The 27,529-nt window shown below is 37.0% G+C and overlaps 2 protein-coding genes across 5 annotated transcripts in view; both read left to right on the top strand.

Annotated features, from left to right (window-relative positions):
• CENPQ (centromere protein Q) overlaps positions 1-13,336 on the top strand; it is a 13,455-nt gene extending 119 nt beyond the window's left edge. Inside the window, exons 1-8 of one of the 4 annotated variants that reach the window (XM_087949170.1) lie at positions 23-120; positions 3,262-3,319; positions 4,860-4,971; positions 5,620-5,688; positions 8,627-8,756; positions 10,420-10,539; positions 11,429-11,506; positions 11,648-13,336. In XM_087949170.1, the coding sequence (XP_087805296.1) occupies positions 3,286-3,319; positions 4,860-4,971; positions 5,620-5,688; positions 8,627-8,756; positions 10,420-10,539; positions 11,429-11,506; positions 11,648-11,791 (687 nt within the window). In that variant the 5' untranslated portion in view covers positions 23-120; positions 3,262-3,285 and the 3' untranslated portion in view covers positions 11,792-13,336. Of the gene's footprint in view, positions 1-22; positions 126-3,261; positions 3,320-4,859; positions 4,972-5,619; positions 5,689-8,626; positions 8,757-10,419; positions 10,540-11,428; positions 11,507-11,647 lie in introns of those variants that run through there. The other 3 variants (XM_026683716.2, XM_087949171.1, XM_087949172.1) reach the window with 3 other exon arrangements.
• GLYATL3 (glycine-N-acyltransferase like 3) lies at positions 12,642-27,529 on the top strand. Its single transcript, XM_026683711.2, has 6 exons — positions 12,642-12,768; positions 17,319-17,440; positions 19,682-19,789; positions 20,964-21,090; positions 25,888-26,014; positions 26,394-27,529. The coding sequence occupies exons 2-6, from the start codon at positions 17,363-17,365 to the stop codon at positions 26,815-26,817; spliced, it is 864 nt and encodes a 287-aa protein (XP_026539496.1). The 5' UTR covers positions 12,642-12,768; positions 17,319-17,362; the 3' UTR covers positions 26,818-27,529.

Below are 27,529 nucleotides of genomic sequence, written 5' to 3'. Positions count from 1 at the left end.
AGTTCTGGAATAGGTGGGTAGCTTGTACTGTGGCAACTGGAATTTCAGTACGGAGTTCGGAAGGTAGAAGAGCCCAGGCTTTCAGCCGCTGCGGATTACTTCTGTAGGATAAATTGCAATGTATGGTACTCCCGTGTGGTGTTTGAAAAGCGAATGGGGTTGTTGGAGCATTGTAATCTCGGTGCTGCATGAGGCAAAATAGCTGCGGTGGCGTTTTCAGCCGGCGAAACCGTATTCAAAGGACAGGTTTAAGTGGAGGTGTGCTTCGCCATGTTTGGCTGAATAAAGCATAGGTTTTTAAAAATATTTGTTATGAAAATATATGTGTCGGCCATCTCGCCAAGAGGCGAGTCCAGGCGACTTACAATAAGTAAAAGCAACAATACAGCATTAAAATATTACAATAACAAATATTGGCATTAAAATTAACTATAAAATTGACGAAGATGGTGAGAAAGACTGCCTGCAATTTGGCAGTTTGAATCTCGCCACGCTCAAAGTTGACTCAGCCTTCCATCCTTCAGAGATCGGTAGAATGAGGACCCGGATTGTTAGGAGTAATATGCTGACTTTGTAAACTGCTTAGAAAGGGCTGTAAAGTGGTATATAAGTCTAAGTGCTATTGCTATTAGCCACCTCCAGCAACTCCATCGGGAACAATTAGCAAGCCCTTTCAGAAAGTTGCCAAAGTTAACCCATTGTTTACAAGGCTGCACAAGGCTCCAGTGTCTTTGCTTTGTAGAGCGGGCTATGTTTCTGGACCCCCAAAATGGCAGAGTGATGGAGAATCCTACTCCTCACTGGTGACCTTATTAATATCATTAAAAGTAGCTGGGACATTGGGAAATGAAATGCAAAATTCTCACTTCAATTATAGGGGTATTTGGACAGCAGAGATTCCACTGGAAATTGTTATAAGTAGGCTTCTGTGACCTGACAAGCAGAGTCCATGGGGAAACCAGAATCATTTAATAATCCTGTTATTCAACTGCAGTAATTCACTTAACTATGGTGAGAAAGGTCGTAAAATGGGGTGAAATTCACTTAACAAATGTTTTACTTAGCAATAGAAATTTGGGGCTCAATGGTCATAAGTCAAGTATTATCTGTATTATTAGCTTTTTATGTCACCTTTTTATATATGACTGAATACATACCTGTCTACTCTTTTTTTTTTTTTTTTTACTGATACAGCTGCATGTGTATTAGATAGGCATTGTTTATAAATATATACTATTGAAGTAGACTGGCCACTAGGAGGTATAGATGCTCTACAATAAACTTGCTGAATAGTTATTATATCAAGGGCTCAGTACTTTTGAAGTGTTGGTGAAAAGAATGGGGCTATATCTATTTATTTTTTTGGTGTGGACACCAATTTTCTGTCCCACCCTTTTAAAACTAATTCTATTATAAAGCAAACACAGCAAATGCTGAGAATCAGTCATAAGATGAAGTACCTATTTTTGTAAGAATTTATTTTTATATAGTTTACTGAGCTATTGAAATCCTTTATTGGACATAATGTAGTGTTGGAAGAAATATCCTTCTGGGTTCAGTTCCAAGTGGGGAAAAAGACACTGGAAACATGGAGGCTGTTTGGAAAGATGGTTTCATGGTGGACAGGACCACATGGCCTGGATCTCCAGAGTGAAAAAGGAAGGATAATCACATGCTTAAAGGTGAAGGAAGAGATCAAGAAAAGGGCTGAGGTGCTGAGAGTGCCTGGGTTTTATAACCTTTGTTGGGATTTGAATTGAAGCTTGTTTCTAATTGGTTGTCAGACTCCCATGAGGCCATGCAGAGGCAACTCTGTAGGCTGTCCTGAGTTCCAGGCTTGGTTGAGCCTTGCTGGATGATGCACTGAAAGGGCTTTGGGCTATTGCTATAGTTTTACTTGGAGATCTTTGTAATGTAAAGTATTCTGGCCCAGGCCTTAATGGCCCACCCATTAACAAAGGTGGGGGTCAGTTTCTGCTTCTGAGGTGAGTTGCTGTTTCTGAGTTTCTACTCTTTTTAGAGGAAATATTCTGCCTTTTTAATATTTCCCAGGACATTTCAATTTTCTAGGAGAGGGGTGGGTGCCAACTTCCTATAATAGGTAAAACAAAAGCAGAAGCCATTGAGTGAATATGAACTTTATATGGGGATTTCAGTTCTGATTACTGGTCTCTGTGAACTAAAATATAGCAAGACATGTTGCTATATATCACCATGTGTTCTTTTGCAATGAATTAGAGTAACCTCATCACTTAATGAGTCCTTTGTAGCTAAATGTGAAGAAAAAAATAATGAATTTGTGTTGTCTTCCAGAAAAATTATATGTTGCTGAGCAGTTTCAAAAGATGCTAAGCTGTATCAGCAACTATCATAGAAATATGTCCTGATGTAAAGTAAATGCTGTTGATCATTATTGGGGCTTTACAGTGAATTTGCAGTGTATTGTCACAAAGGAAGCATGGCACTTGGTCATTTGAAGCACATGCATTGCAGCGTAGTTCCTTCTAGGATTTTGCAAATGAAGAGTTTTACTTTGCTGAAAAAGTTATCCTGTGTTGGGTTCAGCATTATGTACATAAGTGCTATGGAAAAGACTGGAAACAGCTAGATCAAATCTTTCAGAGAGCATTATTTGGGGGAGGATGCTTTTCTTGTACTGCATGGTTTGAGAAGTGCCCTTCAGATCCTTTGCACAGCACTAATAATTTACAGTACTGCATAATTCTAAGTTTATCTAGTTAGAAGTATAGTCCAGTGAATTATATGGCATTTAGGGACCACAGTGTGAGGACTATTTAGTAACTTAAATCATCTTTCTCTTTAAAGCTGTTTATTAGTATGCAATAAGATGCAATAAGGAAATCAAATCAAATTATGTGGGTAAAGATGATATTTGATATGATTGGAGAGAACATTTTAGACTCAGTATGAGAATGATTGCAGTAATTACCTTAGAAATAAGATAAAAAATTCTAACATTTCATACATACTACATAAAATGCCTATTTATAAAGGAAATTTGTAAAGAATGGCAGAAGAAAGCTTCAGACAGAAGAAAGCCCTGCTATTTGGTAGAACTTGATTCCAGTGACATAACAGGATTGATAAAAGTAAAGAGTAAGATTATGAGTGGAGATATTTAAATGCATAAAAAGGTTAGCATAAGCTATCATGAAGGTTGATAAGCCAAGCTGTATAGAGCATACATTTTAAAAAAATATGTTGCATATTTTTAAAATATAAACATCATGTTTTCTATAGTGAGAAGTATTAGTGATTCCGAAGATGGAAGTGGAAGAGGAAACACAGTTTCTTGAAGGTATTGTTTTACATTTCTTATTGATGAGAACCTGAAAATGGGTAAGACATATTAGTATTTATAGTGCAGTTGTTTTGAAGTATTCTTGTCTCTTAACTGTCTTTGTCCTACAGAATTTGGGACAAAGCTGGGGCAGTGATCAACAAAAGAAAATATTTGTCATGTTGATTTACAGACATTTCTAAAATTCTGTTTTCACTCTGTCATTATGTTTTCACTCTACATTATGGAGTGTAGATTAATTAGGAAAAAATGAATTTCAACAACTGTAGAATCAGACTGCAGCATAACAAAATTGACAAAAGTGAAGGGGTCTGAATACTCTTTGAATGCAATGTATACATAGGTTGGACAATAAAAAGAAAATACTCATTCAAATTATTTAAAAATCTCAGTGTCCTTTGCATCAAATAACTATATGAATTGAAAATAAATTTAAAATATGTCTCAAACTTAAAACCAAATAATAGAAGATAATGTTAATTTTGGTAGACATATTTCACAGAACAAGTTAAACTAGCAAAACCAAAGAGTTTTGTGTTATTTTTATTCTTGGGAAACTAAAAAAAAATCAGTTACCTTTCAAACTCTAACTAGCCAAGACCTGTGCGCTCCCTTTCCTTAGTAATCCACAAAAGTTTTATAGAAATGTTTTATTAATCATACATACATTTTTGAAGATTTTTCTTTTGTCATCCTATAGGAAATGAATCAGAAATATAACTATACACTTGATATGCTTATAAAACTATTATTATTGAAGCAAAAATCCATATAATTGTAATTCTCCATGTAGAAAATAATTATTTCAGTGCTGTTGTCCAGTGGCTACTCCTGTTATTTATCAAGTTAGTTTTAAATGACAAATAGTTATTGAATCACTCAGCAATGACATGAAATCTATATTTATTTATTTTATAATATCTTGATCTGGAGGGATTCTACAATAATATATCAAGATTTTCTGGTATAGACATCATATAACTGCAGCTGACGGGTATAGAAGAACTATATAAGGTTATAATTATTTCTAGGCTTTTATTTAGCAGACAAAAAGACAATAAATAGATGAACTGTGTTTAATATGTAAGGGTCAATTATGTCCGTTATTTGAGATGCATATTGAGAAGCTTGTATAAATGTCGAAACAAACAGCATTGAACTTTAAATCAGAAAAATTAAAACTGGATGCCAAATGGAGCTATGTAATCCCTTAATTAAGAATCACATGGAAAATTTGTTTAATGTCATTCCGCCCTTTTTGTTGGTTGTTTCCCTAGAATTGTACTGCAATAAAGCTGATATGAAAAAACTAAACAAACCCTAATATTTTGAGAACCAGTCCAGGATTTTGTAACATTGGTTTAAATTTATTTGTTGTAATTTCTCTGTTGTTTATAAAGGGAATCTTTTAATGAGAACATACTGCCGATATCTCACTTGAACTGTATAACACTAAGTATGTGTTATAGAGCCAGCAGTCTAACCAGATTTAGATGGAAGTTTTTTTTAGCATTCTTACTTTTTGCAATTGAAACAGAATCTCCAGAAACAAAATTCATGACTGTATCTTCAAAAAAAAAAGTGAAATGCCAACGACTCCCAAAGAGCATTAAAAAGAGTCTAGAATCTAAGATCCACTGGACAATAATGTAAGTACTCATTATTTTCTCCAAATATCTTCTCCCTTTTGGGATGTTTTGCCTAAATTAATAAATTCAGTTATCATTAATAATAATTTCTAATTAAAAGAATTTGGGGAATGAAAAAAGATACTGATTTTGATTATTAGCTGGATTTTTGAAAATTTAAATGATTGCTTTAATTACACAATCATTTTGATTGCACTGATTTCACCCAAATTGCACTGATTTCACCCAAATTTCACATCTGAAATGCAGCACTGGTATTTTCTGGATTTTTGGCAATAACAAACAACTTCTTCACTTGCACAGTGGTTGCAGTTGCACAGAGTGCATGTAAACACACATCTGGAGGAAATGGAATTAGTATTTATTGCTAACCCTATTGAATTTTTGCACAATGGTTTTGGTTGCACTTAATTGCCTGTAAACAAATGCATCTGGTGTTGTTACATAAAATCAACACATTATATAAATGCTAACGATTACACAGGTAACGTTCAAAAGCAAGACACAAATCAATCCTGTTTACACTGAGGATATCTTGGGGTGGAAACGATTTTATATCTGCTATTAACACTTTTTCCAGGCAAGGACATGAAAGCATTATAATGTGCATATGGGTGAAAAATGCTAATATGTTCTCTCTCTTTACAGAGCTATTCTCTATGAAATTACACAAGATTATAATGAAACTGAAAAGCACCTGAGTATCCTCAAGGAAAGGTAAAGAAACCACCTAAACAATAGCAACCCAACACTCATGCCAATGTTAATCCAACGTTAGGATAATAAATGCTTTTGAATTCAGTAAGTTTTATCCTGAAAAAAGATTTAAAATAAGTTGTCTGCACTTAGAAGTATAATACAGGTATTGCTTGAGTTATGACAGTTCATTTAGCAAACTGATTCAAAAGTAGCCCCCACCGCCCAAAAAAGTACTTAAGTCCCAGTCCCAAAGTTACATATGTTGCAGCACCACAGCAGCTGTTCATCCTTACGACTGAGTGAAGTGATACTGCAACATGCCCTCTGCCTATTCCCCCCATCCCACCCCCACCAGGTCTGCACAGACACTGGGCCTGCTTTCCTAGCTCCCGCCCCCACCCTAAAGTTCCACTTGCTCCTCCCCACCCTGTTTCTGATCTCTCACTTACCTTTCAAAGATTTCCAGAACCCCAGAACAGGCTGACCCTTGTGGCGGAAAAGTGGCCATCTTTTACTCAGGCACTGGTGAAGCTGTAAGAATGCAAGATCTAAGGAAAACAGCTTCATCAGCTTCTGAGTAAAAAAAAAAAAAAAACCTTTAGCTTGTCTTCCACAAGACCAGCATCCCTGCCCACCTCGTTTGGTCCCAGCCTGGGCAGCGCCGCAGCAGCCTTCTGCTTGCTATTGGGTGGCTGGTTTGAATCAGCAGCTTCAGGAATTGGGGCATGTAGGCAGTGGCGATAATCAGTCAACGCAGAGCTTGTTTCCTTTGGACTGAATTGCAAGCTCAGCCTCTTTTACTCAGATGCTGGTGAAGCTGTTTTCCTTAGATGTAAGAACCTTTGCAGGCCCAGCGGGGCAAGATGCAGGAAGGGGGAAGCAACTATGGGGACCTCAAGGGAACATGATACATCTCAGTGGATAGAGGGAGGCTTTGGGTGGTTGGAAGCAGATGGCCTGTTCCAGCACTAGGTTCCTCTCCCCCCCATCCATGGTCTTCCCCACCCTGAGATACCTCATGTGCACTTAAAAACCTATGCATTTGATTAATACATTGGGGAAAGCGGGGGGGATCATGTTCATTTAACATCAATTAATAAATCCTTGGGTTATGAATGTAATTGGCAGGCTCCATTACATTTGTTAAGTTGAGGATCACTGTTTTTGCACTAACCAGCAGCATCTTGACTATCTGGATCCTGCAGCTCAACTAGGTTTTTTTTTTCTATGCCAGCAGTGAGGTACTGAAGCATACTGCCATGAACTTGAGAGACAGCTAGTCTTCAGATTATGATAGCAATGGGGGCTAGGATTGCCTTCACTAAGCAATGTGGTGGTAAAGCATGCCAAATGACCACATTGCATGATCCCGACAGTCATGGCTGTCATTTTAATCCCAATATGTGCATGTCATTAAGCAGAAAGTGGAATCCCAAATAAGGAGCTTGGGATAGGTCCTGGGAGGCTGCATAAGAACATGCATGAATGAGGCGGGCTTAAAAGGCTAGAGACAGCATGCAAGTTTGGGGAGCAAGTTGCAGTAGTCCAGGAGGGTTGGAGAATAGATGGAGCAATGTATGACCTTCCTGCCATCTTCCTCATTGACATTGCTTGTGAGAAGCCAGCAGGAAGGATTGCAAATCTCCATAATGTGACCATGGGGTATGGGTGGCACATCATAAATGTGAATTGGTTCCCAAGTGCCTGAATCTCAATCACATGACCAGATGGGAGCTATGACATCCGGAACATTGCAGATTAGCTGTAAGTATAACTAGTAAGTTCTAAGTTCAGGGCCATCACAATTTAAAACAGTCATTGTACAAGTGGTCAATAAATGAGGACTACCTCTGTACATCAAGTATTAGTACAAATAGAAAGGGGGTGTCTTTTCTTACGTCATTAATAGCCAAGTAATAGCAATTAATGTAGCAATCAAATTGAAATGGTGTTTCTGATATTCCTCTGAATTCCAAATATGCTCAAGAAAGCACTGCACATAAAACAGGGGAATTAGGACTTCACCTGTTATTTATATAGTGCTTCTAACGTACCCTGCAACTGTATTAGTTATTTTGGGAGCAACTGTGCCACATGTTGGGTCATGTTTAGCTTGTCACTGACAGCAGGTTTTTTTTAGAAATCATTTCTTAATTTTTTCCACTTTTATAATAAAAAACATCAGAATGGCATTGGTTCCTGAATTTTAATATTTCTGCCAATAGCATCTAGAATCAGAATTATTGCTCAATTATTAGAATCTAATAAAAGACATTCGACTTATTAAAAGATGAAATGATAAAGAGAAGTAGCATATTTATTTGAGTTGGTATGTTAATGTATAAATTACAATGTCGAAGATTCTAGTATGCAGCTGTTCTCTTCTGTACCTCCACCCTTTTATGCAGGTGTAAGAAAATAAGGTACACAGGTAGTCTCAACTTACGATCAGAATTTCTGTTGCTAAGCAAGGTGGTTGTTAAGTGACTCGTGCCAGGTTTTATTTAAAAAATTGCCATAGGTAACCGAATCACTGCAGTTTCTAAGTGAATCATATGGTTATAAAACAAATCCAGGGAAGCTTTCCTCCATTGACTTTGTTAAGCAAACTCATTGTTTGCTATGGGTGGTTTTTGCTGGAAACTGGAAGGAAACACCATCTTTGTCCAAAATAAATTGCAGTTGCATGACCTGAGGGAAGCTACAAATGGCCACAAAAATGTTCACGCAAACTGTGTTGTTGATGCAAAAGATCGGTGCAGAAATGGTGGGGAGCAAAATATATTACAAATTTAAGAACTTCATTGATCTTCAACAACGAAACATTTTAGCATAGTAACTAGTATCAAATTATCTCCTATTTGGTTTGATATTTTCATTGCATGATTTCATATATTACAGATAATCATGATAGCATTAGCATAAAATTATAATGTTGTTTAACAATTTATTGAAGGCTTCTGAAATGTATTGAAACTTTGGAAGTTCCTGTGGATGAGCTGAATTATCTGAGCAATGTACACAAGCTTCTAAAAGAAGAACAGGAAAAGTATATTTTAATGGAAGAAGGATTGAAGCATTTGGAGGTAAATATGGAAGAGAGGATGGATTTTGAGAATTTATATAGTACATTGTGTGAATAAATAGTTAATGTGATATACTAAACAATGTTCCACGAATGAGATTTTCCCATTAGCTATGTTAGAATGTTGCTACAAAATCAATGAACAATCTTACTTGACTTCATTATTTCCATTCATATGTTATTACTAAGCCAAGCACCTGTAACATGTTATAATAAATCTATTAATCTTTCATACATTGCAAAATGCTCTGATACTTATAAAAAGGAATATCATATCATTACTGTTCTTTCCTTTTTAATCTATTTTTTTTTAAGGAGAGTTATGGACTTTAAAAAATGGTGCATTATTGTGGTTTGATTCAAAGGATTAATTAGGTTTATTCAAATTTCCCTTTTGAATGGGCAAATCAATTTTTTATTTATGCTTCTTTGCATAAAGTCTATTGATGGAGTCAATTTTGGTCCAACTGATTCAGCAATGTTGACAATTATTAGGGTTATGTAATATTTGATTCTGTTTTGGATTTATAGTATTTTCCAAAAACTTAGCAGCTGTTAAAGGGAAATGTTTGAATTGAATTAGAAGTATTGCACAGCCAATCAAGCTTCTGGTGGGGACTAACAGTGGGCTGGTGCTCCTCAAAGGTGTTAACCCAAATTGATTCAAGAAGGTTTTGTTTTGTTTTTCATTTCTGTAGAAGTGTAATTATTTGTTACATACAATATAAACCCACCTCCTCTTTTGTCAGGTCTGTTTCTTTTGAACAATTTAAATCCTTCTAGTAGTACATTAAAGTCATGGGTTTCATCCTACCAAAGTTTCAGTAATGGCAACAATGTCGTATCTGGCCTCATGTACTTTCAAGTTCACCTTGTTTATTCCTCATACTTTGAACATTTGTATATAGGCATCTGAGTCCTTTTTGACTGACTCTGCATTTGCTTCCTACATCCCCTGTTTTGTATCTGAGTTTCCCTTCTCACCACTTGATTGAAAGTCTTGAGGTTTATGCTTGGGATCACGTCCTAAAACTTGATCTCCCTCCCCTTCCAATTTTAGCTTAAAACCCTTTGGATAAGCCAAATCAGTTTTCCAAACATGTTCTTCCTGGTTCTTGTGATGTGTAGCCAGAGGTGAGATGCTATCAGTTCTGTCGAGCCGGTAGTGCCGAAAATCAGCTGAGACCGAACCGGTTCTCTCAAACGATCTGCTGTTGGGCCCGCCCGGGCTGCCAAACTGTCCTTTATTTCCTGCCTTTGAAGTGCAGCTGCTTTGCGCGGCACAGGAGATTGCCGCATGACAGCTGTTGAAGACACAGGGACCACACAGTATTTCAGGAGGTGAGTAGGAAAGCCTCTGTGCATGTGCAAAGTGTGCGTATGCGCAAAGCGCGCCCAACGAGCCACACCCACCGAACCAGTGGTAAACCATTTTGAAACCCGCCACTGTGTGTAGCCCATCCCTTGCCAGAAGCCCTTCATTAAAGTAATGTATATTGGTCTAGGAATTCAAAGTTCTCTTGACAGCACTATCCAGGAGAGAGAGAAGAAATATGTTACATAAACTTTATGACTTACATCAAATTTGTCTTAATTCTAACACAAATGCAATATATCCTTACTTTAAATACATTTGTTGTCATCTTCTTTCATTTTAACCATAGGAAGAAATAAGCAAAGATTTGTTAACATTACGTACAGTGGATGACAAAATTCAAATACTTCAGAAGAAAATAAAACCATTAAAACATGAGCTGACAACATTAGAAGCAGAAGCAGATGAGGTATTTGGGAGCCAATACTGGATTTATTTCTGGCCATAAGAATTATACAAGACTTTCTTTTTCTTTGACAAAGCAATCTGAGAACTGAAAATAACAGTCTCTTTTTTCTGGAAGCAGATACAGGTAGTCTTCAATTTACAAGCAGTTGTTTCATGACTGTTTGATATTACGTCAGCCTTGGAATAGTTCTTTATGGCTCTTCAAGTTGTTCCAGCCATGGTAAAAGTTGCATATTGGCTGCTTGGCAACCAGTTCACATTTATGACTAATTACAGTATCCCACAGACACATGATCACAATTTGCAATACAGGTAATCCTCGACTTAGATTTAGTGACAATTCAAAGTTATAATGGTACTGAAAAGAATGACTTAGAATCATTTTTCACATTTACAACCATTGCTGCATCCCCCTGGTCACATAATCTAAATTTGGACATTTGACATGTATTTATGTTGGTTGCAGCATCCTGGGGTCATGTGATCACCTTTTGTTACTTTCTGACAAACAGAAGTCAATGAGGAAGCCAGATTCACTTAACAACCATGTTACTAACTTAACAACTGGAGTGATTCACTTAACAACTCTGGCAAAAAAATATAAAATGGAGCAAAATTCACTTAACTGTCTTGGTTAGCAATGGAAATTTGGGGCACAATTGTGGTTGTAAGTTAAGGACTGCCTGTATTTTTTGCTAATTATAGCACCCATTTGGGAGAATGTATTCAGATAACCACCTGATTCACTTAATGATTGCCATTAACATGATTATAAAATTGGGTCCAGTCATATGGGTACCTTGATTTAACAATTTTTCCATTTCCAATTGACTATCTGTATGGGGACATTTGGTGTTCTATATATTAATTGCTTTCTCCATTCTTTCCAGTTATTTCATAGAGATGTTAAACATGACCTAGGTATTCCTGATCTTTCAGTGGAGTATTTCAAACTACCTGCTCTTCAGGTGAGTAGAAATAGTGGCAGTATGTTTCAAGTACTTCCCAACAATAAGAAGTCTTAACTTGTCTTGAACATATGCCATTGAATAAAAAGTATTCCACTCATTTTAATTTCATTTTGTACTGTTACACTTTCTATTTTATAGAATGAGGTTTTGAAGATTGGAAATCCACACGCTCTTCTTGATGACATGAATATCATCAAGCAATCAGATGAGATGAAAAATATGATGGCATTTCTAGAACAATTATATGAAATGGCAGACCATCGATGCACAGAAGAACAGTGAAATGGCCTGTATCTTTAGTTCCTTTCGTCTTCCAAGGAAATCTTTGAAAGAAATAAGTTTTCCTAACGTGATTTATATTCTGCAATTCTTCAGTGACATTGTGGAAATTTGGGATGTAATTAAGAAAATATCATCTACAATTTTATTGGGGTAAAGATAGGCTTCTCAGTAACAAGCTAGTCCCATTCTTTTGACTAATTACCATTAAGATTTGATGCAAAACTCTTCATGTTGATCACATGACAAAATAAGTTTTTAAAAGCCTTTTGACCAGTATTCCACATATGGCTTGCTTACTACTATATAGTACCAAACAGAAAATTCCCCCTGGTTTTGGGTTGTAGTTTCTTTTTGAATATGCTGGCGTAATTTAGATGCGAGCAGACCTGCTGCTTGAGAAACATATACAAATGCAGATAACAACATTTAATTGCTTCATTGGCAAGCCGATTTAAGCATAAACAAGTTTTCACTGGAGACTCACGACTCATTTAAACTCAGAGCTAATGAGCAACAAGTTTCTAGCTCTAAAAAAAATCAGTGGGTAGGAGTTTATTTTTTCCCCTGCCTCCTGGAACTAGATATTTGTCACCTGCAATTTTTTGTGGATGTGGATAAAGAATATAAGCTGCTTACTTAGGCTAATGCTCCAGGATTCTTAAATGTGGTTTCTTTCACTCTGCTCCTTTAGCTGCAAAGAGAATTATACAGCAGGTTGAGGTGTCTTTCTTCACTTGGAATTGTATCTGAGAGAAAGAATGAGTGTCAAAACACTAACCTCGATCAGCATTATTCCTGTTTGAGAACCTATAATACTTCAATTTCTAGATCTTAAATGGAAAAAGCAGTTGCTTCTTCCATTTTTGTCTTTAGACATAGGTCTAGGGGGGAAAGGTAGCATTAGTTTCAGGAAAGATTAATCATTGTCATTCTCTTAAATTGTTGCTGAACAAGCTGCTCACTTGGCCACCAAAGGGGTAAGTATTTGCTCCTTCCAGATGGTGGGAGAAAATCTTTAAAGTGGACTGTGCTTATTGTCTTTGTTCTCCCTTTAGATATCAGGCAATATCATTGGTTGCTTGAAGTATCCTAGTTAATACTAAACATTAAGATGTCCAATCACTTCTAATGAGAATGTTAATTTTATTTCTATATTTAAAAAGACCAATCTTGTATATAATCAAGCAATAGACCTGCTATTGCCTGCTATACTTTGAAGTATAATTGGTTCTCATGGATATTGAAATTAATACTTAAAAGTAGGAGAAGCCTAAAATTGAACTATTTTAATTATAGGGTATCATTCTTCACTCAGATTACAGTTGAAAGAAAATAATACCTGATTCTCCTTGGATTTAAGAACAAGTTTAAGGGATAATTCTTTCTCTCAGGGTTGTGTTCCTTTCTGTTAATTTTCAAAGGATATTCACTTTTGGAAAATAAGACAAATTACTGTATTTATCACCTTGGCTAGATGTCCTTTTTCATTTTTTGAAAGAGTTGTATATTTAAAAAATAAACGTGCTTTTTTGATTCAACCCTAAAGAATACTGTGTTGTCAATGAGATATCTGTAATTTATTTAGAAAAAAGCTGGCTGCTCACCCAGCTCACGGATCGATTCCATGGTCTTGCAAAGAAACACCTCAGCTTTCCCTATGAGCAGCACGCAGTGCTTCCCAATTACTGTTGCCGGCGTATAAGGCGACCCGGCATATAAGGCGACCCCCAATTGGGCATGTTTTCAGGGCAAAAAGAAGTCGTCTTATCACGCCGACAAATACGAGTACATGTTTCTATGAGGAAAACTTACAGTAGTCTGATTCCCAGAGGTATGTATGATTACGACATAAGGGACGTCAGAAGCTTAAGGCGGCATGTTTGAGAGACAGATTTTAGTTAAAATGTGTAAATACATCATATTGTAAATCTACATTTTCTATAATATTGTATTTTAATTTTTCAGCCTGTGTGATGTGTTTCTATTCTGCAATGATTTTGTAGCTCTCTGGGATAAAGATTTAAGTCACTAGTTTGTAGACTTATGTAAATTGTCAAGGACAATTTGGCTGAAGCAGCTGCTAACAAGAAACAAAATAATATTGCCTTAAAATAATCAAAAAGAAAGTGTTTACTGCCTAATAAGGAAACTTATACTGCTTTTTAAAATTTCAGTTTAGTTTAAATATAAATGTTTTAACTAAAAAATTTCTGTAGACATGCAATTACTTTAGTTTAGATAGACCACAACAGTCGTCCTATGTTCCAGAATAAACTATTCTAGAAACAATTACCTTTATTTCTGTAGGATATATTTTTACAGGTGTTTTATGAGTTTTTATTTGAAGTTTCTTTTCCCTTTTCAACCACCCTACAAGGGAGATATATGTGACTCATGTTTCTTTTCTTTGGTCCATACATCATTTCAGGATCATTCTGCTGAAATCTGAGGCACAATGAATTTCTATGGGTGTATGTGTGTGTGGTATGGCTTAAGCAATAAAATAAATTTACGTTTGATATGCTTAATGTATTTACATTCCTTGACACCCCTATCTCACATTTCCTCCTAAACACTCCAATTAAAGTACCACTAGCTGCAAAAAACATCCTCATTCCTGTTGTACTTGTAGATGATACTCCTGTAAACCATGATCCACAAAAGATTCAGTCAGGCAAATAAGATTGTGAAGAGATAGGGTTGCATACAGAAACTTTCCCTGGCAAACATATAAAAGAAAATGGGTATCAAATATCAGAAGCTGAATGCTTTGAAGGCAGAGAAGCTACCTACTTTTCACAATTGTGCAATTTTTGAAAATTCCACAATAATGAACTGAGAATGACTTGATTGTATTGAATAATAACAATTCTAATTTAAAGTATGTCAAAGCATCTTTTGTTGCAATAAATGCAAGCATAATTGCAGAGGAGGACATGTGTAACAAAATACATGCAGAATATATCTTTGGATTATTTGGCCGGTATTTCAAATCCCTCCTCCACAAGTGGAGCTACTTTCTTTCTATATATATATATATATATGAAGTGCAGCTCCCTCTTCATGTTTGGACTGTGTTCTGCATCTGAGTTCTGCAACTGTGTAGAGTCAACTCCAGGTATGTGAAGTCAGCTCCAGCTATATATGAGAATGAGGATTATGGCTTTTGAAATGGTTGTCTAGACAGATGAATGCATTAAGTATTCAGGGTTCCCTAATTTATCAGTAATTCCTTTAAATGGATAGATGTTTTTAAAAGTACTTAATTTTGAAATGCAAAACTTCCGATGAATTTATTTTTAGTCTGTCATTCTACCAATACTATAGGTTCTAAATCCAGGCAGTATAATTTCTGTGTTGTTAGTTTGGGATTCCTTCTTTTTACATGCACTCTTCCACTATCTCAGTTGAAAGCTTCTATATATTTTCTTAGTATATGGTATCACTGAGCTTGAAAGGCAATATAGTTTAAAATTTTCCTGTACTGTACAGGATATGGTATTTTTTCAGCAATAATGCCTGATTTTTGTTCATTGTGTATTGCTTTGGGTAGCCTTTAGTGAAGGAACTAATATTCAATACATAAAGTCAGAATTGTAATGTGTAATTAGATGATTGCTAATGAATGGAAAAAAGGACAGAAAGCAATCATCTAATAAGTACTGGTACAAAATCAATGAAGTAATGTCCACCGGGGATTAAAATGCTGATTTGCAATTCCAGGTAATCCTTGAGGTATGACAGGTCATTTAATGATTGTTCAAAGTTACAACATAACCCCCACCTTATCTTCTCCCCCACCGTCTTCTCCCCCACCGTCCTTCCCACTTTCTTAGAAGCAGAAAGTCACAGGTCTAATCTAGAAGGGAAACACTGTGCTGAACTATTGAAAAGTGCAGGTGGTGGTCATTCACTCTGTTTCTGCTTCTCCAGGTCTTTGATGGGGGGTTTCTTCTGGAGTAGAGGCAAAGAGCCTCTTCCACTGAAGATTTCTCTGTGTTTTCTAATTTTCCTCAAGAGCAGAACAAAAAAAGACTTTCCTGTGAAGGCTTTTCCATGTCTTTATTCTGATTTTCTTCTGGACTGGAACAAAATCATCTGGTGGCAGGCCTTAAATAAAACAATTCCACACTTATTTTACTCAGTGTGTGGCCCACCCATTATTTAATTACCACTTCTGTGTCTGCCTCTTTCCCAAACTGTACACCTCTCTCTCTCTCTCTTTCTCTCTCTCACACACACACACACTGGTCCATGGAAAAATTGTCTTCCATGAAACCAAAAAGGTACCAAAAAGGTTGGGAATCTCTGAATTAGACCATGCAGGGTCCCTATAAGACAACCCTTTTAAGGATTATGTATTAATAGAAAAGCAACTAACTTAGCTGAGTTCCTAAATGCTAAAGGTGTTGCACATAAAAAACAGGAGCACTGATCAACTATCACAGTTACCATTTTGACAGTTTTGCTGTACTGTTGTCTGTTAATGCCCCCACTAAATGCAAGCATGAGATAAACAGCCTGGTTTGTTTTCAGTCTTTCAAGTGGCCACAAAGCAAAAGTGGCATTTGATCACAAGGCAAGGAGGCATTGAGAAGTGTTTTTCCTTTTGCATTTGAGCCTCCCAAGAAGGGATGGGAAAGAGGAAAGAAAGAAAAAGAAGGAAAGAGGGGAAGAGAACAAGGAAGGAAAAAAGGAAAGGGGAAGGAAGAAGAAAGAAAGAAGAGGGAAGGGAAAAGGAAGGATGGAAGGAAGGAAAAGGTCCCCCCAGTCCACCACAGGCATCCCCCCGACCTGAGTGACGTTGAACTGGTCACTCCCACAATGGCCCCATCTGGCCATCTGAGGTCCACCACAACCCTGATGAAATTGAGTTTGACACCCCTGATTTACACTGAGAAGGGAAGCAAAACCGCAGGATTTCTTCTCGATTGTGCCATGTGGCCTGGATATCTTCAAAAGATAAGTATTGGATTATGACATGGTGTCTGGAGAAGGCCCATAGGTCTTTAGGGAATCAAAGGGGCAGGGTGGGGGAGGACTCCCAGATGCACCTGTGCCAGCACTAGGCCTCCCATAGTTTTCCTCATCCCCAAGTCACCCCATGCTCTACCTAATTTGACCCATGCAATCATTTAAGGAACATCAGAGAAAGCAGGGACAGGGAGGTTATTAATTATATGCTTCATTTAACATAAACCTTGACTCCTGACATGAATGGGACATATGACATTACTGTCATATGTTGAGGACTACCTGTAATATGTCGAGTTCCACCATAAAGCCTTGAATGGTTTATTCTTGAGGCCACCAAGCTCCATGAGACAATTTGTGTGTATGGTACAATTTCAGTTGGTATTGAATATTCAGAGCCCTCTTTATTGTATTAGTAAATGTAAAGACATCTTTACAAAGAATTTAAGATAAAATTCATCTTAATATTTAAGGCAATGCTAATCTTACAAAGCATTGAGTAAAATCTAGGAATGCCATTCGTGCAATCCATCAAAGTTCTCTTTGTTTCCAGATAACTCCTTTTGTACTAGGTTGCTGTTAAATGGGCAAGTGAAGATGTTGGTGCTTAACTGTTCCACAAAACTGCAGATTCTAGAACAAATGTTAAAGAAGTGTTTTCCTGAATCCCTCAAGGTAATGTAGATAATTCAAGATAAGATATTAAAATACATGAAAAGAAAAAAAGATCAAATCAAGCCATTTTTATTTATTTGTCACATGTATATAACCACTCATCTAACATAGTGATTCTGGGCAGCAAACATAATAACCATTATTCTCAGGAGGCAGAGAATAGATGGGGGCGGGGCCAGTCAGAGGTGGCATTTGCCGGTTCTCCAAACTACTCAAAATTTCCGCTACCGATTCTCCAGAACTGGTCAGAACCTGCTGAATATCACCTCTGGTCTTATGAGGGTTTAATTGATATCTGCTGTTCCCCATCAGTTCTTAACAGCTTCTAGAAATCAAAATAGGTAGGACATCAACAGTGTCAATTCATTCACTAGGGATGAAGATAAGCAGCTGGTGTAATAACATATATCATTGCAATGGATGACCTAACCCAGCAGCTTCATTTACATGTCAAATAGGAGTAGAGAGTACTGAACTCTGCAGCATCTAACAAAACGGGCCAGGAGCAGGAACTGTTGCGGTGTTGGGCTGTAGGGCAGCAGGGCCAGTGGGGGGCAGCAGAGTATAGAGACAGCCCATAACTTCAAGGACTAAGTTTAAGTATCATTTGTTCAGCACTATTGTAACTGCGGTCACTAAACAAATGTTAATTAAGTGAGGACCAGTGGTGGGCTGCTGCCGGTTTGGACTGGTTCCAGTGAACCGGTAGTTGCAACAATCAGCTGGCCCTGCCCCTGCCCGATCCTGTCTTACATTTCCTTCTTTTGCAGCTCAGCTGATTCACACGGCACAGTGGATTACCGTGCCTCAGCTGTTCTAATTACCAGGGAAGGCTAGAAGGTGAGCTGGAGAGGTTCAAATTGTTCTTTACTGAATGCTGTGTGCATGTGCAAAGTGTGCATTAGCATGCGCTCACAGAACCAGTTGTTAAACCAGTTGCAGACCACCACTGGTGAGGACTACCTATATACAAGGCCTTCCGATGCATGTACATACTGATAGTTTTCAACTTGCAACCAGTTGCTTAATGACCATTTGAAATTATGACAGACCCTGAATGAGTGCCTTATTGCTTGTAAAACTTCTGGTTGTCATAAAATGTGCCACATCCCATCTTTCCCCCATCCTCCCATGACTGCATTTTGGGTGCTTGGCAACCGGCTTACCTTCATAACATGTTGCAACATCCTGTGGCCATAAGACCAGTATTTGCATTTTTTTTGCCAGTTTCCGGTATTTTTGGTTGGTTTCTGGCAACAAACATTTGCACTTTCAACAGCAGCATCGACAGCAGCATTCACTTACCAGTCACAGATTTGCTTAATGACCGTGACGATTTGCATAATGAATGCTGTAAAAAATGTTGTAAAATTGGGTCTGTTTGCATGGGTTCCTCAACTTAGCATTGTAATGACTTACAAGTGGAAATCCAGTCCAGTTGCATTGTAAGTTGATGACTACCTGTCTCTATATATTAGGTTTTACATAAGAGTTCTAGTAAAAGGACACTATCTCATTGTACACATCCCTAAATAAGTCTGTAAGCAATTCATTTATAAGTTGCAAATAGCACTGGGGTTTCACTGATGCTTTTGGGGGAATAATTTTGGGGAGAGGGAGAGTGTAAATTTATTTTCCTGATTTTGAAAGACTAGTCCATACACAGCTAATACAGAATCCATTTCTGTTGGTCAGCTGCCTGTTTCCATTTAATAGGTACATAATTAAAAAGAATATGGATGTCAAAAAATGTTAAACTATAGTAAAGTCAGTATTGTTTTCTAGAACACAAAACCTTAGTTTCAATGTTTGGATAAAATATTGCTCTTATTATATCTACAGCAGGATAATTAACTTACTCCTTTTCTGAACAAATACAATCAAAATCTGGAAATTATAATCAATTCTTTTTTGTTGAATAAACTGTAATTTAAGATCTATTAAAATTGTTGACAGCAATGCTAGAATTTAGAGCAATTTTCCATTGTTTAAACAAAATGAAAATCTAAATGCTTTTCCCATTCATTTGACTTTGTCTTGTAACATTTAATAGTTGTTTCTAATACTTTAAGTGTCTAAAGCTGAAAATGCTGCTAGTCTGAATGAAGATGTCAATAAATGTTGAAGTTGGAAATAGTGCCAATTAGTGAAAGCTTTGAGAACATGCAAGAACTTAAAGAAACAAATTTTTAAAAGTGTTTTTGTTTAATAAAACTTTGTAAGCTCACCTTTTTTTTGAAGGTTTATGGAGCAGTGTTGAATATAAACAGGGGAAATCCATTCAAAAAGGAAGTGATTGTGGATTCATGGCCAGAATTTAAAGCTGTGATTACTCGCCGACAAAAAGAGGTAAAGCAGTACTTGTAAAGGATCTATCCTAAATACCCTGAAATGCACAATGAACATTGGAGGCATTAATCTAAAATTTATACAGCTGTTCCTGAGTTGGTGTATTCCAAAAATGTGGGATGTTGTTCTATATTAACGTGTAGAGTTACAAAATTCAATGTCCTGGCTACTCTTGCTTTCATTTTTATTCTACTTTGCTTTTATGTCAAAACTGTGGTTGTCATTGGTTATCTTAACTATGTTTTCAAGGAACCAACCAATTTCTAAGTAATGATTGTTTCTCTAAATCAGGAGCGGACAACTGTTTGGGTCTAAATGCAACTCTGATTGCTGGGTAGGCACCAAGCACTTCATTTAGAATGTAGCTGTAAAAAAAAAAAAAAAGAGCTTTTAGGGAAGAGGCTCAGCAAAATCAATTGGAGAAATTTTAGAGAAAAGTGAGAAAGTCAGTGAGCTAGGGACTGTGGTTTACCTACCCTTCCTCTAAACTATAATTAATTTTAATTGACATTTCAGATTTAGTTATAATAATAAGTAGAACTGAAAGTGGAAATGAAAAGTTCTGATAGCCTCTGAGAAGATCAAATCAATAATACCAAACATAACATTGAAATGAAATAAGCAGAAAGTGGTGAATGTGTTATCTCTATTGTACTGTAATTCCTAAAAAAGGAAGATTATACTCATTGTGGCCCTTAACCATCTTTCTAAAGGCCTGCTTTTCCTAAGGAAAATGGTGGACTTCCTTTCAATTGTATGATCTCAAGCAAAGTCTAGGTAGACATTTGTTGAAGTTATTTTTATTTGGTCCCTGCATATAGAGTAGGGTTGAATTCAGTGGCTAGTGGCCATTTCAATTCAATTGTTTTGTTTTATGTAATGTATTACGTGAATGCAGTCCAGGCAGCATAGGAAAAGGATTGCAGTGGCTCTCTTAACCATTTTCCAGATTGAAAGTAGTTTGTTTTTCCTTCCTGAGCCAAGAAAACTCCCAACTGGTATCCTAGCTGCAGTTCCTTGTATGTTTTCCCAGTAATCTGCATCTAGTCAGTGCCCTGATCTGCAGACCTCCTCATTTCATTTTTATGACCTTGACCCATAGCAACAAATTAGGCGCATATCTGCATACATAATATTTTGAATTGAATTAAGATATTGCTTTTTTCACACATAGTCCAAAAGTGATGCCCTAGACTACTTTACAAATGCCTGTGCTGTTTTCTACAAAAATCTGCAAGCTTACCAGGCACTGTTGGAGAACCCAGAAGCTATAAACTGGGAGCAAGCCTTCCAGATACAAGGTAAAAGTTTTCTTTGCTGTGAAAAAGAACACAGTAATGATTATCCTGAATTTTTAAAAATATTTTAAAATGAGAGGCTGAAAAATTCTGGTGGTGCAATGCTGAGAATTTCAACAGTGAGTCATGAATCGTATATGATGTCAAAGTCTTTCTCCACTCATTTTTTACACCAATATGCTTAATTATACCATCTATTATCCCAGACTATCCCAGAGTCTACCAAGTGAGAAAAGCTGCTTCAAATAGAATAATAATAACACTGATAATACAGGTAAACCAGATACTTAATAGGTTTCTGTTTTTTCATCAGTCTTTTATGATGAGATGTTTCTCCTGAGAGAAACAGTTTCTCCTGAGAGAAACAGAAGGTAACTGGAACAAGTAAGCAACTTTTTTTGATTCTCCAAGTGCAGGAACCATATCATTTCTCATATGAATCTTGTTTAGCAAGCAGAGTAATGTGGTTGGATTGGAGCTCCTTAGAAGCACCATTTTCTTCTCTAAATTACCTGATATAACTTTAAACTTATACTATTTTGATTCTAAACAGGAGGAAAGCTTGTGAGGACCAATGGCATGCTTCCTTGGCATGGAGGATCTTTTTCTTTATTATCCTTGTCAGAACATTAAAATCTTGTTCTGACATTTTAAAATTTCTAAGGCACATGGGAAAAATATAGGATAGCATACAGGTGAAACTCGAAAAATTAGAATATCGTGCAAAAGTTCATTTATTTCAGTAATGCAACTTAAAAGGTGAAACTAATATATGAGATAGACTCATTACATGCAAAGCAAGATAGTTCAAGCCGTGATTTGTCATAATTGAGATGATTATGGCTTACAGCTCATGAAAACCCCAAATCCACAATCTCAGAAAATTAGAATATTGTGAAAAGGTTCAATATTCTAGGTTCAAAGTGTCCCACTCTAATCAGCTAATTAAGCCATAACACCTGCTAAGGGTTCCTGAGCCTTTAAATGGTCTCTCAGTCAGGTTCAGTAGGAATCACAATCATGGGAAAGACTGCTGACCTGACAGTTGTGCAGAAAACCATTCCCTCCATAAGGAGGGAAAGCCTCAAAAGGTAATTGCAAAAGAAGTTGGATGTTCCCAAAGTGCTGAATCAAAGCACATTAATAGAAAGTTACGTGGAAGGGAAAAGTGTGGAAGAAAAAGGTGCACAAGCAGCAGGGGTGACCACAGCCTGGAGAAGTTTGTCAGGAAAAGGCCATTCAAAAGTGTTGGGGACTTTCACAAGGAGTGGACTGAGGCTGGAGTCAGTGCATCAAGAGCCACCACACACAGACGGATTCTGGACATGGGCTTCAAATGTCGTATTCCTCTTGTCAAGCCACTCCTGAACAACAAACAACATCAGAAGCGTCTTACCTGGGCTAAAGAAAAACAGAACTGGTCTGTTGCTCAGTGGTCCAAAGTCGTCTTTTCTGATGAGAGCAACTTTTTCATCTCATTTGGAAACCAAGGACCCAGAGTCTGGAGGAAGAATGGAGAGGCACACACTGCAAGATGCTTGAAGTCCAGTGTGAAGTTTCCACAGTCTGTGTTGATTTGGGGAGCCATGTCATCTGCTAGTGTTGGTCACTGTGCTTCATTAAGTCCAGGGTCAATGCAGCCGCCTTCCAGGAGATTTTGGAGCACTTCATGCTTCCTTCCACAGACAAGCTTTATGGGGATGCTGACTTCATTTTCCAGCAGGATTTGGCACCTGCCCACACTGCCAAAAGCACCAAACCCTGGTTCAGTGACCGTGAGATTACTGTGCTTGATTGGCCAGCAAACTCGCCTGACCTGAACCCATAGAGAATCTATGGGGCATTGCCAAGAGAAAGATGAGAGACATGAGACTGAACAATGCAGAAGAGCTGAAGGCCACTATTGAAGCATCCTGGTCTTCCATAATACCTCAGCAGTGCCACAGGTTGATAGCTTCCATGCCACGCCGCATTGAGGCAGTAATTGCTGCAAAAGGGGCCTAAACCAAGTACTGAGTACATATGCATGCTTATACTTTTCAGAGGTCTGATATTGTTCTATGTACAATCTTTATTTTATTGATTGAATGTACTATTCTAATTTTCTGAGATTGTGGATTTGGAGTTTTCATGAGCTGTAAACCATAATCATCTAATTATGACAAATCACGGCTTGAACTGTCTTGCTTTGCATGTAATGAGTCTATCTCATATATTAGTTTCACCTTTTAAGTTGCATTAATGAAATAAATGAACTTTTGCACGATATTCTAATTTTTCGAGTTTCACCTGTAGGTATTTTGTTAACACAGAAATAAAGGAACAAAATAATTTAAAAATGAGATTTGCTTATATCTACAGTTTATCTATATCCCATCAATAGTAGCCCACCCTGACCTTAAAATGATTCCTAATCCTATTGTCCTAACAGTTATCACAGGATGGAATGGTCATTCTTCCTTAGACCTGCCCTTCCCAAATCCTACTTGTTTTCAGCTGCTGGAATATAAACTGAGAGGAGGTGCCCAGTGTTGTTATCCGTTGACTGGTAACTTCAGCATCCCAATCATCACAGAGACTTAGCACCATGAAGGTGCCTCTTCCTTTTCCTCTGTTTCCTGACATTCTTTCTATTCAGCCAAAGCTATAATGAGATAAAATGGCTGAGATTTGATAAGATCACTTCTTGTGCTTCATTACTATTCCTTGGCCAGCCTCAAAGGAAGGAGAAGCAGAGAATATTTTCTCCAGTGTGCCTCCATGGCTGTCCTTTCTAGCTTCCAACAGGTCCTTCTGACTGCCTCTTCCTATAATAAGTCAAGGAGAGAAACACATACCTCTGAAATTCTGCCACTATGCCTAAATTGACATCTAGTGGTACTGAAAGCAAAGAGAAGATAAGACCAATAGGCTTAGAGAAACCTTGCTGGGAAATGAAAGGAGTGTTATGCTCAAGTGGCAATGAGTACTGCTCTATATAATAATCCCTCTGAAATTAATTATAGATCCCTACTCCCAGAAGAATTTATTTATTTATCAAATTTCTACACCTCCCAGCTTATCTAAGTGACTTTGGGGTGTTTGCAAATGACATATACTAATAGGTGGTAGCCTATGTCACAGATTCTTCAAGGGATGACAAAATACACATTTACAAGATAACCTTTAAACCTAGGTGAGTTATTACTTTTAAGCAATAACTGATAAAAGAAAAAGTGATAAAAGAAAAGTGAACTCCAATAAGTTTGCATTTATTTTTATCAATAGATTTAATTTTGTATTAATATAGTAGATTTCTTAATCTTTGCTTCCAGTGACTATTGCTTCTATTCTTAACTTTAAGTTGATACTTAACTTTGTGTACAAATAATTAAAAGAAAGGTCAATAGTACCCTTCTGACACTCTTTGGAGTTCAGTTCTTTTCTCTACTTCAATTCCCTGTGTAAAGAACAAGCTTAAGCCTCTTTCCACTCATATTTATATAACACATTAATGGGCATTTTCTGCTCTAGACTAATTGAATCAGCATTCTTCTATACTCCTTGGACAATACCACGTACCACCAAGACTAACAGCTTCATTTTTATCAAACAAGAGTTTCCTCAGAAATTCCCCCACTTCCAACAATATGTGGAATATTTGTGGGTAGGCTTTAACATTATTTTTTCTTCCTTTTCTGGTGAATAGGCAAGCTATGGAATATGATGTTGTCCTGCCTATTTCTGATGAGCCATTCTTGCTTCCAACTGAATTTTAAAGAATTCAGTCTACTTTCTTTAAGATCTGATCACCTTCTCTTTTGTACACCCCGTTATCTTTTCCAAATCTGGCAGTTACTGTTAGCGTATAGGTGCACATGATGATAAAAATTGAATGTGAACCAATCCAACTGGATAGTTTTCCACAGCAGTTTCCTTATTTAGCTGGAGAGTCCATCTCCAGTACAAACATTCCAGGAAACATGCAATTTTTATTTGAAATAGATATTAATTGACAGAATGACAATCGGTTTAGCACAATACCACTTTCAATATGGCAATGGTCAACTGGTAATTGTATGCCAAGTGCATTTATCCCCAGCAGAGTCCTCCAAGGTATAAATGTTGTTGCTGCTGCCTGGCTAAACAGGCACTTATATTGGGCAGCAGCTAGATAAAGGATAAGGGAGTGGCTCCATTAGCAAAGATCAGTCTGCATAGCAATATCAAAGGAAGGAAAGCAAAAAAAATTAGAGTAATCACCAGCAAAATGAATGGACTTGATTATAGCGGTAATGGGCACACTGTGGGAAAACCTGAAGCACTAAATTAGGGACAGATTGTCATGGACAAAATCTGTCTGATCTCTAAGAATTGATTGTGACTTAGTGGCAAATAATTGATTGAATGTTCTTGTGAATGACTATTTCGCTGGATTTCTTTCTGTCATGTGTTAGGTGCCCCTAAGATGTTTCTGGCAAATAAGAATGAATTTATTACTTGAGTAATCCAGCATGTTTTGTATTCACAACCATGTATACACTTATACTTATTATCTTGTAAACAATTGGCAAATCAAATAAATAAATAAATAAAAATAAATAAATAAATGTTGATACCAATTTGACTGCAGATTTGGTTTCATAAACTTGAATTCTTTTTATTTTTATTCATTCCAAAATAGTTTCCAAAAATGTCCAAGTATTTTAAGCAAGATTGCAATATTTGTAGTTTTATAGATCATTAATAGTTTTGGTTATATTTAAAGATGGTGTTTTGTTTAGATGCTTTATTTAAAATATAATTTTTTTTTGAACATAGGTTTACAGGATGGCTTATACAAAACTTCCAGGACTATTGCTGATGCGAAGCATGTCAATGTGAAGTTGTCTTCTTTCAAAATGGTAATCTACCCTGACCCAGATGCACTTCCAGATGTTCAACTTCCGTATGTCTAACTGTATTATTACAGGTTTTTTTAATAGAAATGGTCCTTTTCAATAAATATCAAAGTACAATTTTAATGTATGAAGAGTGGATATAAAAGTTTGCCCCTATTACCCCAGTAATTTCTGAAATTCTCTGGAGAATTTTTAAGTTTAATAAACTTACTCTGAAGGTTGTAATTATCTGTTTGGGTGGGGGGAAAGGAAGACTCCAGAACTGAACATTTTTCTCCCCGTTTGCCCTATTGAACAAATTATGTCTTAAAAGTCCTACTTTTGGGTATTTCTTTGCGAACATAAAATGATTCAATTCCCCCATGTGTTCCTATATTTATTTATCCTAAGTTTTTACAGTAAATGTTAAGCAAATAACTTTTTTAGGTTAGTTCCTGCACCCAAACTGACATCCCTTGATGCATCTCATGCAAGTCTGCTGAATAACACCTGGTCCCGAGGAGGAAGTGACCAATGCCTGAAATACCTCATCAACCTCATTTGCTGTTTCCCCAGCATGTGCATTTTGGATGAACATGGATGCCCCATCTCCTGGGGTCTGACAGACCAATTTGCTACTATGATCCATGGTTATACATTGCCCAAGCATCGTAGGAAAGGGTACAACCGTCTCATTGCAACAAATCTAGCTAAGATGTTACACAGCAAGGGCTTTCCTGCTCAAGGAAATGTTCTGGAGGATAACTTACCACCATTAACTCTGCTAAAAAGCATGAATGCCAGATTCTTACCTTGTCAGTTTGTCAGACTTATCCACACCCCTTTCTGCCTTTTAGATAAACCTGAGTGAGCTTAGTGGATTTTTTTTTTTTTAATCTATGATGGTTGGAAAATGTAGCTACCTAATTTGGGGAATCAAAGTTGTATTTGATGTTATACACATTTGAATGTGTTATAATATAGTTAGACATAATCTTGAAGTCCATTTATGAAATGGCAATGCTATTCCACAATAAAGTGAATGCAACTTTTAAAGGAGCAACAGTTATTTTCAAGCTTAGACAGAAGCCTGATAAGAGATCTTAAACAAATAAGAAGGTAGTACTCAATTGGAAGCACTTATTGATAATTGTTTTCATAGAATGCAAAGACTTTAAATTCACCAACTCAAATTATTCAATCTTCTCCATATTACTAACCAAACCCTTTGAATTTTGTATATTCTTTGATTCTTGTATATTCTTTGAATCTACATAAATGTGATGAAATATACCGTGTTTCTCATATAATAAGGCCGGGTCTTATTTTTTTTGAGCCCCCCCAAAATGGCTAGGTTGTCTTTTCGGGGGTGACTTAATTCCCCCTCCTTGCATCTTCGGGCGGGCGGCGACAGCTTAGATGTTGACCTCGGCGTTGGTGGGGCACTTCGTATCGGGGTCAACGCAGGCAGCACCATATCCGGGTGTGCAACAAAAGTACTTCCTAATGGCAAGCCCCCCCACCATTCCCCCCCATTTTGCATGTTTTAATATAGGCCTTAATTTGGGGGGGAGGGGCTTAAT

This window comes from Notechis scutatus, chromosome 1 (assembly GCF_049901735.1).
Source record: "Notechis scutatus isolate UNSWTSFEM ecotype Mainland chromosome 1, rNotScu1.2, whole genome shotgun sequence".
Classification (NCBI taxonomy): Eukaryota; Metazoa; Chordata; class Lepidosauria; order Squamata; family Elapidae; genus Notechis; species Notechis scutatus.
Note: the sequence above shows the minus strand (reverse complement) of the source record. Positions and strands in the feature narration are given on the sequence as shown.